Source organism: Prionailurus bengalensis, chromosome B2 (assembly GCF_016509475.1).
Source record: "Prionailurus bengalensis isolate Pbe53 chromosome B2, Fcat_Pben_1.1_paternal_pri, whole genome shotgun sequence".
Taxonomy (NCBI): Eukaryota; Metazoa; Chordata; class Mammalia; order Carnivora; family Felidae; genus Prionailurus; species Prionailurus bengalensis.
Genome location: NC_057349.1, coordinates 2551325 through 2564434, shown reverse-complemented (window position 1 = coordinate 2564434; position 13110 = coordinate 2551325). Strand labels below are relative to the sequence as shown.

At 38.7% G+C, this 13110-nt stretch overlaps 1 protein-coding gene across 1 annotated transcript; it reads right to left on the bottom strand.

The window, feature by feature from the left end:
* Positions 1-7300: 7300 nt before the first annotated feature.
* Positions 7301-8236, bottom strand: LOC122489117 (putative olfactory receptor 2B8). The gene has a single exon (XM_043590634.1). It carries the CDS (start codon positions 8234-8236, stop codon positions 7301-7303), a length of 936 nt encoding a protein of 311 aa, XP_043446569.1.
* Between the last annotated feature and the right edge of the window lie 4874 nt (positions 8237-13110).

Genomic DNA, 13110 nt, shown 5'->3' with positions numbered 1-13110 from the left:
TTTCGCTTCATCATTTTGAAGGAATAAAATGAATTAATCAGGTAGAAAAAATTAAAATTAAAAGAATTGAAATCAAAAAAATATTAAACACTTGTACCCCAATGTTTAATATTTTTTCGATTTCAATTCTTTTAATTTTAATTTTTTCTACCTGATTAATTCATTTTATTCCTTCAAAATGATGAAACGAAAAAATTCACCCCCCAAAAAAGAACAGGGAGAAATCACAACCAGGGACTTAACCAACACAGATACAAGCAAGATGTCTGAACCAGAATTTAGAATCGCAATTATAAGAATACCAGCTGGAGTCGAAAATACATTAGAATCCATTTCTGTGGCTATACAAGAAGTAACAGCTAGTCAGGATGAAATAAAAAATGTTGTAACTGAGCTGCAATCATGAATGGATGCCATGGCAGCAAGGATAGATGAAACATATCAGCAAATCACTTATAGAGGACAAGCTTACGGAGAAACATGAAGCAGGAAAACAAGAGGGAGTCTAAGGCAAAAGAGCACAATATAAGAATTAGAGAACTCAGTGATTCATTAAAAAGGAATAACATCAGAATCATAGCAGTCCCAGAAGCTGAAGAGACAGAAAATGGGGTAGAAGGTTATGTGAGCAAATCATAGAGGAAAACTTTCCTAACCTGGGGAAAGACACAAACATTAAAATCCAGAAAGCACAGACGACTCTCATTAGATTCAACCAAAACTGACCATCAACAAGGTATACCATAGTCAAATTCACAAAATACTCATGCAAGGAGAAAATCATGAGAGCAGCAGGGGAAGAAAAATCCTTAACCTACAAGGGAAGACAGATCATGTTCACAGCAGACCTATCCACAGAAATTTGGCAGGCAAGCAAGGAGTGCCAGGATATAGTCAACGTTCTGAGTCAGAAAAATATGCAGCCAAGAATGATTTATCCAGCAAGGCTGTCATTAAAAATTGAAGGAGAATTAAAAAGTTTACAGACAAACAAACATTCAAGGAGTTCATGACCACTAAACCAGCCCTGAAAGAAAGTTTAAGGGTGACTGTCTAAGAGGAGAAAAGACCAAACAAACAAACAAAAACACCAAAACGCAAAAAGATCAAAAGTAACAAAGACTAGAAAGGTACAGACAACACCACCAGAAACTCCAACTCCACGAGAAACATAATGGCAATACTGGACTAAACACTCCAATCAAAACACACAGGATAACAGAATGGATAAGAAAACAAGATCCATCCATATACTGTTTACAAGAGACTCATTGTAGACCAAAAGACACCTTCAGATTGAAAGTAAGGGGATGGAGAAACATCTGTCATACTAATGGTCACAAAAAGGAAGCCAGAGTAGCCATACTTATATCAGACAATCTAGATTTTAAAATAAAGACTGAGGTGCCTGGGTGGCTCAGTGGGTTAAGTGTCTGATTTCTGCTCGGGTCAAAATCTCACAGTACATGAGTTCGAGCACATCATTGGGCTCTGTGCTGACAGCTCAGAGCCTGGTACCTGGATTCTGTGTCTCCCTGTCTCTCTCTCTCTCTCTCTCTCTCTCTCTCTCTCTGCCCCTCCCTCACTCATGCTATCTCTCTCTATCAAAAATCAATAAATGTTAAAAAAATTTTTAAATAAAGGCTGTAACAAAGATCAAGAAGGGTATTATATCATAATTAACAGGCCTATCCATCAAGAAGATCTAACAATTGTAAACATTTATGCTCGAAACGTTAGGCACCAAAATTTATAAATCAATTAATTACACACACAAAGACTCATTGATAATAATACCATAATAGTAATGGACTGCAGCACTCAATGGGCAGCAACACACATATCGTCTAAACAGAAAATCAACAAAAAAACAATGATTATGAATGACACACTACACGAAATGGGCTTAACAGATATATTCAGAATTATTTCATCCTATAGTAACGTAATACACATTCTTCTCAAGTGAACATGGGACATTCTCCAGAATAGACCACATACCGGGACAAAACTCAGCCCTCAATGAGCAAAAAAGATGAAGATCACACCGCGCCTATTTTCGCACCACAACACTATGAAACTCGAAATCAATCACAAGAAAAAAGGTGGAAAGATAACGAATACCTGGAGACTAAAGACAATGCTACTAACTAATGAATGGGCTAACCAAGAAATTAAAGAGGAAATTAAAAAGTACATGGAAGCCAATTAAAATGATAACACCAAAGCCCAGGACCTATGGGATGCAGTAATGGTGGTCATAAGAAGGAAATATATAGCAATCGAGGCCTTGCTAAAGATGGAAGAAGGGTCTAACCTTACACCTTAAAGAGCTGGAAAAAGAACAGCAAATAAAACCCCACACCAGCAAAAGACAGGAAATAATAAAGACTAGAGCAGAAAGTAAGGCTATAAAAACCAAAAAACCCAGTAGAACAGATCAATGAAATCAGAAGGTGGCTCTTGGAAAGAGTTAACCAATATGATAAATCCATATCCAGTTTCATCAAAAATAAAAAGGAAAGGACCCAAATAAATAAAATAAAGAATCACATGGGAATACAAGCTGGTGCAGCCACTCTGGAAAATAGCATGGAGCTTCCTCAAAAAGCTAAAAATAGAATTACCCTACAACCCAGCAATTGCACTACTAGGCATTTATCCATGGGATACACGTGTGCTGTTTCAAAGGCACGCATGCACCCCCATGTTTATAGCACCACTATCAACAATAACCAAAGTATGGAAAGAGCCCAAATGTCCATTGATGGATGAATGGATAAAGATGTGGTATATATATACATACAATGGAGTATCACTCGGCGATAAAAAAGAATGAAATCTTGCCATTTGCAACTACGTGGATGGAAGTGGGGGGTATCATGCTAAGTGAAATCAGTCAGTCAGAGAAAGACAAAAATCATATGACTTCACTCATATGAGGACTTTAAAAGACAAAACAGATGAACATAAGGGAAAGGAAACAAAATATACAAACAGGGAGGGGGACAAAACAGAAGAGACTCATAAATATGGAGAACAAACAGAGGGTTACTGGAGGGATTGTGGGAGGGGGGATGGGCTAAATGGGTAAGGGCCACTAAGGAATCTACTCCTGAAATCACTGTTGCACTGTATGCTAACTAATTTGGATGTAAATTTTAAAAAATACAAAACACAATTAAAAAAATATTTTTAAAAAATCAAGAATCACAGAGGACAGATCACCACCAACACAGAAGAAAAATAACAATACTAAGAGAATATTATGAGCAATTAGACACCAATAAAATGGGCAATCTGGAAGAAGTGGACAAATTCTTAGATACACATAAACAACCAAAACTGAAACAGGAAGAAACAGAAACTTTTACAATACCCATAAACAGTAAAGGAATCGAATTAGTAATCAAAACTGTCCCAAAAAACAAGAGTCCAGGGCTGGATGGCTTTCCAGGGGAATTCTACCACATATTTTAAGAAGAGTTAACACCTATTCTTTTGAAGTCATGCCAAAAACAGAAATGGAAGGAAACCATACAAACTCCTTCTTTGAGACCATCATTACCTTGATTCCAAAACCAGACAAAGAACCCACTCAAAAGGAGAATTACAGGGGCGCCTGGGTGGCGCAGTCGGTTAAGCGTCCGACCTCAGCCAGGTCACGATCTCGCGGTCCGTGAGTGCGAGCCCCGCGTCAGGCTCTGGGCTGATGGCTCAGAACCTGGAGCCTGTTTCCGATTCTGTGTCTCCCTCTCTCTCTGCCCCTCCTCCGTTCATGCTCTGTCTCTCTCTGTCCCAAAAATAAATAAACGTTGAAAAAAAAATTAAAAAAAAAAAAAGGAGAATTACAGAACAATTTCCCTGATAAATATGGATGCAAAAATCCTCAATGAGATAATAGTCAGCCAAATCACACGATGCATTAAAAGAATTATTCAACAAGACCAAGTGGGATTTATACCTGGGACACAGGGCTAGTTCAATATCTGCAATTCAATCAGTGTGATACATCACATCACTGGAAGAAAGGACAAGAACCACATGGTCCTCTCAATAGATGGAGAGAAAGCCTTTGACAAAATACAGCATCCTTTCTGGACAAAAACCCTCAAAAAGGTAGGGCTAGAAGGCTCATACCTCAAGATCACAAATGCCATAAATGAAAGACCTAATGTTACTATCGTCCTCAATAGGGAAAAACTGAGAGCTTTCCCCCTAAGATCAGGAACAGGGCAGGGATGCCCATTCTCACCACTGTTATTCAACATAGTATTGGAAGTCTTAGACTCAGCAATCAGACAACACAGGGGAATAAAAGACATCCAAATAAGCCAGGAGGAAGACACACTCACTCCTCACAGATGATATGACACTCTATGTGGAAAACCCAAAAGATTCCACCAAAACACTTCTAGAACTGATCCATGAATTCAGCAAGGTTGCGGGATGTAAAATCCATGCACAGAAATCCATTGCATTCCTATACACCAATAATGAGCCAACAGTAAGAGAAATCAGGAAATCGATCCCATTTACAACTGCACCAAAACCCATAAAATACCCACCAATAAGCATAATCAAAGAGGTGAAAAATCAATGCACTGAAAACTATAGAAAACTTATCAAAGACATTGAAGAAGACACACAAGAAAAGGGCAAAATGTTCCATACTCCTGGATGGGAAGAACAAAGATTAACAGGTCGATACTACTCAGGCAATCAACATATTCAATGCAATCCCTATCAAAGCAACACCCGCATTCTTCACAGAGCTAAAACAATCTTAAAATTTGTATGGAACCAGAAAACAACTAAATAGACAAAGCAATATTGAAAGAGAAAACCGAAGCTGGAGGTATCACGATGCTGGACTGCAAGACGTATTACAGCTTAACTGAATAGCCACCCAGGTGCCTAGGTACAATATGATTTTTGATAACAGGATTGTAATAGAGATATTCAGTGAAGATAACAAAGCTCAGAGAAATTTAGTCAAAACAAAAAGTCAAAAGACAAGACAAATCCAGAATTCCCACCTGGCTGAGATTAGGGGATTATTCCTCCCTTACCATTTCTCTGCAGTGTTCCAATTTTCTAATTGTTACAAAGCTAAAGGGCAGTTATCAATAATTAATGGCACCTGCCTCACAGGCTTGTTTTGAGGAATGAATAAACACACACAAAGCATTTCTGAGGGGAAAAAATAAGATGTGTTACAAAGCTGTAATGATCAAGACAGTATGGTATTGGCACAAAAAACAGACACTCACATCAATGGAACTGAGTGTTCTCCACAATAAGAGAACCCAGAAATGGACCCACAAATGTATGGCCAACCAATCTTTGACAAAGCAGGAAAGAATTTCCAATGGAATAAAGTCTCTTCAGCAAATGGTGCTGGGAAAACTAGACAGCAACATACAGAAAAATGAACCTTCACCACTTTCCTTCACCATACACAAAAATAAACTCAAAATGGAAGAAAGACCAAAATGTAAGACAGGAAGCCATCAAAATCCTAGAGCAGAAAGCAGGCAAAAACCTCTTTGACCTGGAAAGCAGCAACTTTCTCACTCAACACATCTGCAGAGGCAAGGGAAACAGAAAGAAAAATGAACTGTTGGGACCTTATCAAAATACAAAGCTTCTGCACAGTGAAGGAAACAATCAGCAAATAAAAGCAACCTATGGAATGGGAGAAGATATTTCCAAATGATATATCAGATAAAGGGTTAGTATGCAAAATCTATAAAGACCTTATCAAACTCCAAAAATGAATAATCCAGTGAAGAAATGGGCAAAACACATGAATACACACTTGTCCAAAGAAGACATCCAGGTGGCTAACAAACACATGAAAAAATGTTCAAAATCACTTGTCATCAGGGAAATACAAATCAAAACCACAATGAGATATCACCTCACACCTGTCAGAATGGCTAACATTAACAACTCAGGCAACGACAGATGTTGGCAAGGATGCAGAGAAAGAGGATCTCTTTTGCATTGTTGGTGGGAATGCAAGCTGGTGCAGCCACTCTGGAAAACACTATGTGGGTTCCTCAAAAAATTAAAAATAGAACTACCCTATGACCCAGCAATTGCACTAGTAGGTGTTCATCCAAGGGATACAGGTGTGTTGTTTAAAAGGGCACATACACCTCACTGCACAACAGCAGTGCTATCGACAATAGCCAAATTATGGAAAGAGACCAACTGTCCATTGACGGATGAATGGATAAAGAAGAACTGGTAAATATATGCGATGGAGTATTACTCAGCAGTCAAAAATAATGAAATCTTGCCATTTGCAGCGACATAGATAGAACTAGACTGTATTTTGCTGAGTGAAATAAATCGATCAGAGAAAGACAAATATCATGATTTCACTTATATGTGGAATTTAAGACATGTAATGGATTAACTGAGGAGAAGAGAAGGACAAAAAAGAAAAACAGAAGGAGGCATACGAGGGGAGACTCTTACATACAAACAACAAATTGAGGGTTGCTGGAGGAGAGAGGAGGGGGGGCATGGGCTAAATGTGTGATGGGTATTAGGAGGGCACTTCTTGGGAAGAGTACATGGCTTCATATGTAAGTGATGAATCACTGGGTTTTACTCCTGAAACCAATACAACACTATCTGTTAACTAACTTGAATTGAAATAAATACATTTATTTTAAAAATAAATAATATTTATGATAAAGATGAATAAGTAAAAACACTTAATTAAAAAAACTAAAATAAAATCATTTGAAAAATATTTCAAACTTACTTGTGTTTCAAAGTTAAAAGAAAACTACTGAATGGGAGAAGATATTGGCAAATGACATAACCAATAAAGGGTTTATATCGTAATTTATAAAGGTCTTATACATACAATGCCCAAAATACAAATGATCCAATTAAAAATGGCCAGAAAACATGAATAGACATTCTCCAAATAAGACAACATGATGACAAAAAAAAAAACATGTCAAAACATGCTCAACATCACTGATCATCAGGTAAATACAAACCAAAAAACGCAAAGATATGTCACTTCACCCATGTGAGAATAGCTAAAATCAACAACACAAGAATCAACAGGTGTTGTCAAGGATATTTAGAAATGGGAACTCTCTTGCACTATTGAATCCATGAATTCAGAGTTTGAACCCTCGTTGCTTAAAACAATGAAGTAAGGGAATTCTCATGAGAGTCATCAGGGGAAACGTTGGATGACACGTGCAGACACAAAATCTTAGGGGCTCTGACATTCAAAGTGTTCCATCACAGGGTCTTCCGTACCGAGTCATCTGGAGTCATAGCCCCTACAGAGCACCTTCTTCATTGCTCCAGTCACATCTTTGTTCCGCAGGGTATATATAAAGGGGTTGACCATGGGGGTGACGATGGTATAGAAGAGAGAAACGAACTTGCCCTGATCCCGAGAGTAGTTGTTGCTAGGCTGGAGGTAAATGTAGATGCCTGTGCCATAGAACAGGGAGACCACTGTGAGGTGGGACCCACATGTCCCAAAAGCTTTCCTCTGCCCTGAAGCTGACTTTATTCTGAACACTGCCTTGACAATCTGACCATAGGAGAACGTGATTAATGCCACAGGTATGAGGAGAATGATCACACTGACAAAGAGCTCAGACTCATTCACAGTGGTGTCAACACAGGCAAGCTTGAGCAGTGGGGGAACCTCACAAAAGAAGTGCTCTATTTTATTTCTCCCACAGAGTGGTACAAGGAAGGTGAGCACCGTGTGCAATGAGGAGTTGGCAAAACCAAGGAACCATGATGCAGAAGCCATCAGGGTGCACAGACGGGGGTGCATGATCACTGTGTAGTGCAGGGGCCTGCAGATGGCTGCATAGCGGTCAAATGCCATCACCCCTAACAGAATGCATTCTGTGCATCCCAACCCTAGAGAGACAAACAGCTGAGCTACACAGCCAGCGAAGGAGATAGACTTGTCTGCTCCCCTGAGATGAACCAGCAGCTGAGGAACAATGCTGGTCGTGTAACACAGGTCCAGAAAGCTTAGGTTGGAGAGGAAAAAGTACATGGGAGTCTGCAGGTGTGGGTCCAGGCGGGACAATGCAATGATGCTTGTGTTTCCCAGCAGGGTGAGCAGATAGAAGATCAGAAGAACCACAAAGAGGACTCGCTCCAGCTGAGGCCGGTCAGAGAAACCCAGCAGGATAAAGCCAGTGAAAGAACTTCCATTTTTCTGGTCCATTCTTTCTTACTACATGTTTCCTGTCAAGACCAAGCATTTAGCAATTTTTAAAAGCAATCTTCAAATCAATAAAATGTTGGCAGGATGTGAATATAGCATGTTATAAGACAGGGCATGGCATTGTATAAGTAACTCTTTGAATAAATTATGGACTCATGAAATTGCCATCGTTCATATTAATTAATTCTATATTATCAGAAAAGAAAATCATAATATTTAATGTAAGAAAAATCAAATAATGGACCTGTGTCTGCATCAGTCATAGGTACAAAATGTCTTTCAGTCTCAGCCTAGTAGGCTGAAAGTACTATAAAATATGGGTATGCACCCCCATGTTTATAGCAGCACTATCAACAATGGCCAAAGTATGGAAAGAGCCCAAATGTCCACCAATGGATGAATGGATAAAGAAGATGTGGTATAAACATACAATGGAGTATTACTTAGCAATCAAAAAAGAATGAAATCGTGCCATTTGCAACTACATGGATGGAACTGGGGGGTATTATGCTAAGTGAAATTAGTCAGAGAAAGACAAAAATCATATGAATTCACTCATATGAGGACTTTAGGAGACAAAACAGATAACCATAAGGGAAGGGAAGCAAAAATAAATATACAAACAGGGAGGGGGACAAAACAAAAGAGACGCATAAATATGGAGAATAAACTCAGTGTTGCTGGAGGGGTTGTGGAGGGAAGATGGGCTACATGGGTAATGGGTATTAAGGAATGTACTCCTGAAATCATTGTTGCACTAGATGCTAACTAATTTGGATGTAAATTCAAAAAAATAAAAAAGAGAATTTAAAATCAATAAAATAAATGAAATAAAATAAAAATATGTGTGCATTTCGAGAAAATCGGGATAAGGGAAAAGAGGGAGGGAAATCAGAAAGAATAGGAAAGTGCTGCACACAGAGTTAGTCATCATTTTTTTAAAAACTTTTTCTAATGTTTATTTATCTTTGAGAGAAGGACAAAGGCAGAGTGCAAGTGGGGAAAACAGGGAGAGAAGAAGACACAGAACTGAACCAGGCTCCAGGATCCTAGCTGTCAGCACAGAGCCCAACATGGAGCTTGAACTCACAAACAGTGAGATCTTGACCAGAGCCGAAGTCAGACCCTTCACCAACCGAGCCACCCAGGCACCCCAGATTCATTATTTTTCATATGTATCTCATAATTGCACACAGCTGGAATAAACATACCACATGGTACAAGTCATGATACAACATGATCTCGAAAATAAATTCAGTTACAGGAATTTATGACCTAGAATATATTTCTACAAAGAATTCAGTTACATTCAACACATCGCTGCTAGTTCTGCATACAAACAAATATCAGGTTTCTTTGTGTGTGTGTGGAAGTAAAACAAATAATGAGAGAAAACCTGACAACACCATTCAAACAGTGCTTAACGTTAACCCCAAAGAGGCTTAAAATTACCATGCCAATTTAACAGGAACTCTGAAAATTCATCAGCTGTGCAGAGTCCTTTGGAATCAGAACTTTAAGATCCAGGGGCCAACACTCAATTCTTCCTTCTGCAGATTTGTGTTTCACACATTACTCCATTAGAGTAATTACACCAACCTTCATAAAATTCCTCAAAGAGGTAGGATTACTCCATATCACCATTCGAGTCACAACATATTAAAGCATTATCGAAATGGGTAACCTACCGGGGGTGGGAGGGAGGAGAGGGTGGGTGATGGGTATTGAGGAGGGCACCTTTTGGGATGAGCACTGGGTGTTGTATGGAAACCAATTTGTCAACAAATTTCATTAAAAAAAAAAAAAGAAATGGGTAACCTATGTACAAAGTGTAATGCTTTGCATCATTGCCTAGGATAAAATAATTACTTGGGTAAATATATAGAGATAAACACAGATATATTCTCAAAGCCATGACAAGTCAAAGAGCTATAACGCTAACCTTAACTTAGTACAAGGAAAGGCCTAAAGGAAAGGATATATTGGTATTATACAAAATCTCCCACACCCATCCATATTATATGAATGATCACCATTCTGGAAGGTAGCCTGCAGAGACAGTCACACTAGATCAAACATAATGCCAGCTCTAAGGCTCTAAGGCTCGTCTGATGACCTTTTCCACCCAACTGCGCAGTACTGAATGAGCATAGTAACATACCAACGAAAAGAGTCATCAGGACACGAGTATTTCAGTTCTTTCATATCACGAAGGGTAGCCATCCAGCACATTTTTAACTCTTCCAAGAGTTTTAAAATATGACGCAAGTTTCTTTCAAACCAGTGTGTGAAAGAAACGGGTACAAAACTGGCATAAAATAAATGTTGATAGCAATGAAATAAAGAATGTGGTAATTCACACTGTTTTAGAACTCCTTTGATTTCCTATGAAGATGTGACCAGTGGTATCCAGAAAACAAAATCTATGCACTAACAATTTCTTAATAGAATTAATTACAAAGGTATCAGGCACAGTCTAAATGTGCAACAACAGGGAATATCCCCTCCTTAACACCTTCTCAGAAGAGCAAATAAAAACAAACCATGGTTCGTTCTCATGCACACGTTCACAAATATACACACATCCATCTGAAACACATTGCTGACACATTTTTATTGCTTTAATTTTTTCAGTTTATTTATTATTTTGTGTGAGAGAGAGTGAGCACAAGCAGGGGAGGGACAGAGTGAGATGGAGAGGGAGAGAGGAGAGACCCAGAGAGAAATTCCCAAGCAAGTTCCTCACTGTCAGCACAGAGCCCAACCTCACACCTCTGAGACCATTACCTGAGCCAAAATCAAGTGTCAGAGGCTTAACCAACTTAGCCACTAAGAGCCCAGCTGGCAAACTATTTAAATTGCCTGACAAAGGAAACACTCATGAAAATGAAGGAGAGCAAACAGAAAATGCTAACTTATCCAAACAAAATACCAATATCATACTGAACCATTAGAATAAAATAATGATATATTTTAATAGTCCATATGGATAAGGACTATGAAGACAGTTGAGAAAACATAAAGAGGTGGTGAAATGAACTTGTACAAATTTCTTGCTGTTTTACAATGTTATATGAGTATGGGTGGGTTTTAATACATTTATATTAATTTAATATATATACTTATATATATATATATGAATGTAGAATGCAGCTCTCATGAAATAATCTGATACAGGAAATCCAGTTATGATTATTACACATAAATTATTACTTTGCACATAAAAAATACTTTTAAAGGACATATGTTATATATATAGAGAAAAAATTATTAGTTAAAATAAAAACAGATCTTGCAAAATTAAAAAGTAGCATTCTATGTAATAATTACCATCAAAAAGTATATAATTGAAAGAACATCTCACAAGAACTCAATTTACAATGACAAGAAAACAGGCATCAAATGAAAGACGTTAAATGCTTACTACTGACAGACCTAAGGTAATAGAGCAATTACCCTAAGTGTTCAATGCTACATGTAACTCTAAACGTTTTGGTGGAAGAATACAAATGTCCACAAAACCAGATGCTCAGTATGCATACTACACAGTTTAAAGACAAAAGACCTCAGTACAATGACTCCATTTAAGGTGTTTCAAACATATAACATTCACTGATATGTTTGACATACACACGCTGCCCTATCTGGTTTCTGAATGAATCCTGAAAAAGTGCGGGCAAGATTTCCACAGCCTCAATGCTATGAATGAATCACTGTTGCTTTCATGATGCTTCTGTCCCATGGGTCTGAGCTAACCTCAGACATATGAGAACAGGCCCCTGATGACGAGGGAGGATGAGCAAATGAGGGGATACAACCATCACTACATAGGAAATGACAGAGGTGATGACCACTGACAGAGCTGTAGGGCAAGTTTTATGGGGAAGACAATGAAGTAGGATTTCCACTGCGTGTTGTTTATTCAGGTAATGCTCTCGGGATAAACGGGGTGAGGGAAGGAAAACAGCAGAGAATGTTGCTAAGCAAGGATGTGGTCTCCAGTGAAACAGAGCAGGAGTCTAATCCCATGAGAAGCTGGACAGGACTCTACAGTATAAGCATCCATCTGTGATGGTAGAAATTCTGTCTTCACTGTCCAATACTAAGCCCACTCTCTACCTGTCATACCTGAGCATTTTAAATGTCCTATCTAAGAAATCGTGGTGCCTGGGTAGCTCAGTCGGTGAAGCATCCAACTTTGGCTCATGGCATGATCTCATGATTTGTGGGTTAGAGTGCACCACGTCGGGCTCAGTGTTGACAGCTTAGAGAATGGAGCCTGCTTTGGATTCTGTATCTCTCTCTGTCCCTCCCCTGCATATACTCTTGTCTGTCTGTCTGTCTCTCTCTCTCAAGAATAAACATTTTTTAAAATTTTTAAATAAATAAATAAAAATAAAATATCCTTGCTAAGAAACTGAATGGTACACTTTATGTAATTTTAATAAATTTAAATTTAAATAGCTTCCTGTGGGTACTTACTACTGAATTGGACAGCATGACTCTGGAGCATGGATTGCATCAGATTCAGGCCTGCCTTGGCATTGGCACCTTTTGTACATCCCATAAGTCTGTCACTGGCTGTGAGCTGCTCCAACCATGTTCCCCAGACCACCTGGCAATGTGGCTCCCTTTCAGCTGAGGACAATTCTCTCAAGAAGGGAATGGCTGTGAACCTTGGAGCCCATACTCATAACAATAGTGTTTAGATTGGAGCCCCAGCAGGTAAAGAGCGTCTGAGCAGGTCACCAACAGCATTCATACAAGAGTCTACTTGTGATCGCGTGCAAGGATAGAAGGATGTAAACTCGTGTGATATACACATCACCTAAGTGCAACCACACACACAGAAACACACATGCCCCCCCCACACA

Coding starts and splice junctions, on each gene's coding strand:
- LOC122489117 (XM_043590634.1), bottom strand. CDS start 8,236: ATGGACCAGAAAAATGGAAGTTCTTTCACTGGCTTTATCCTGCTGGGT.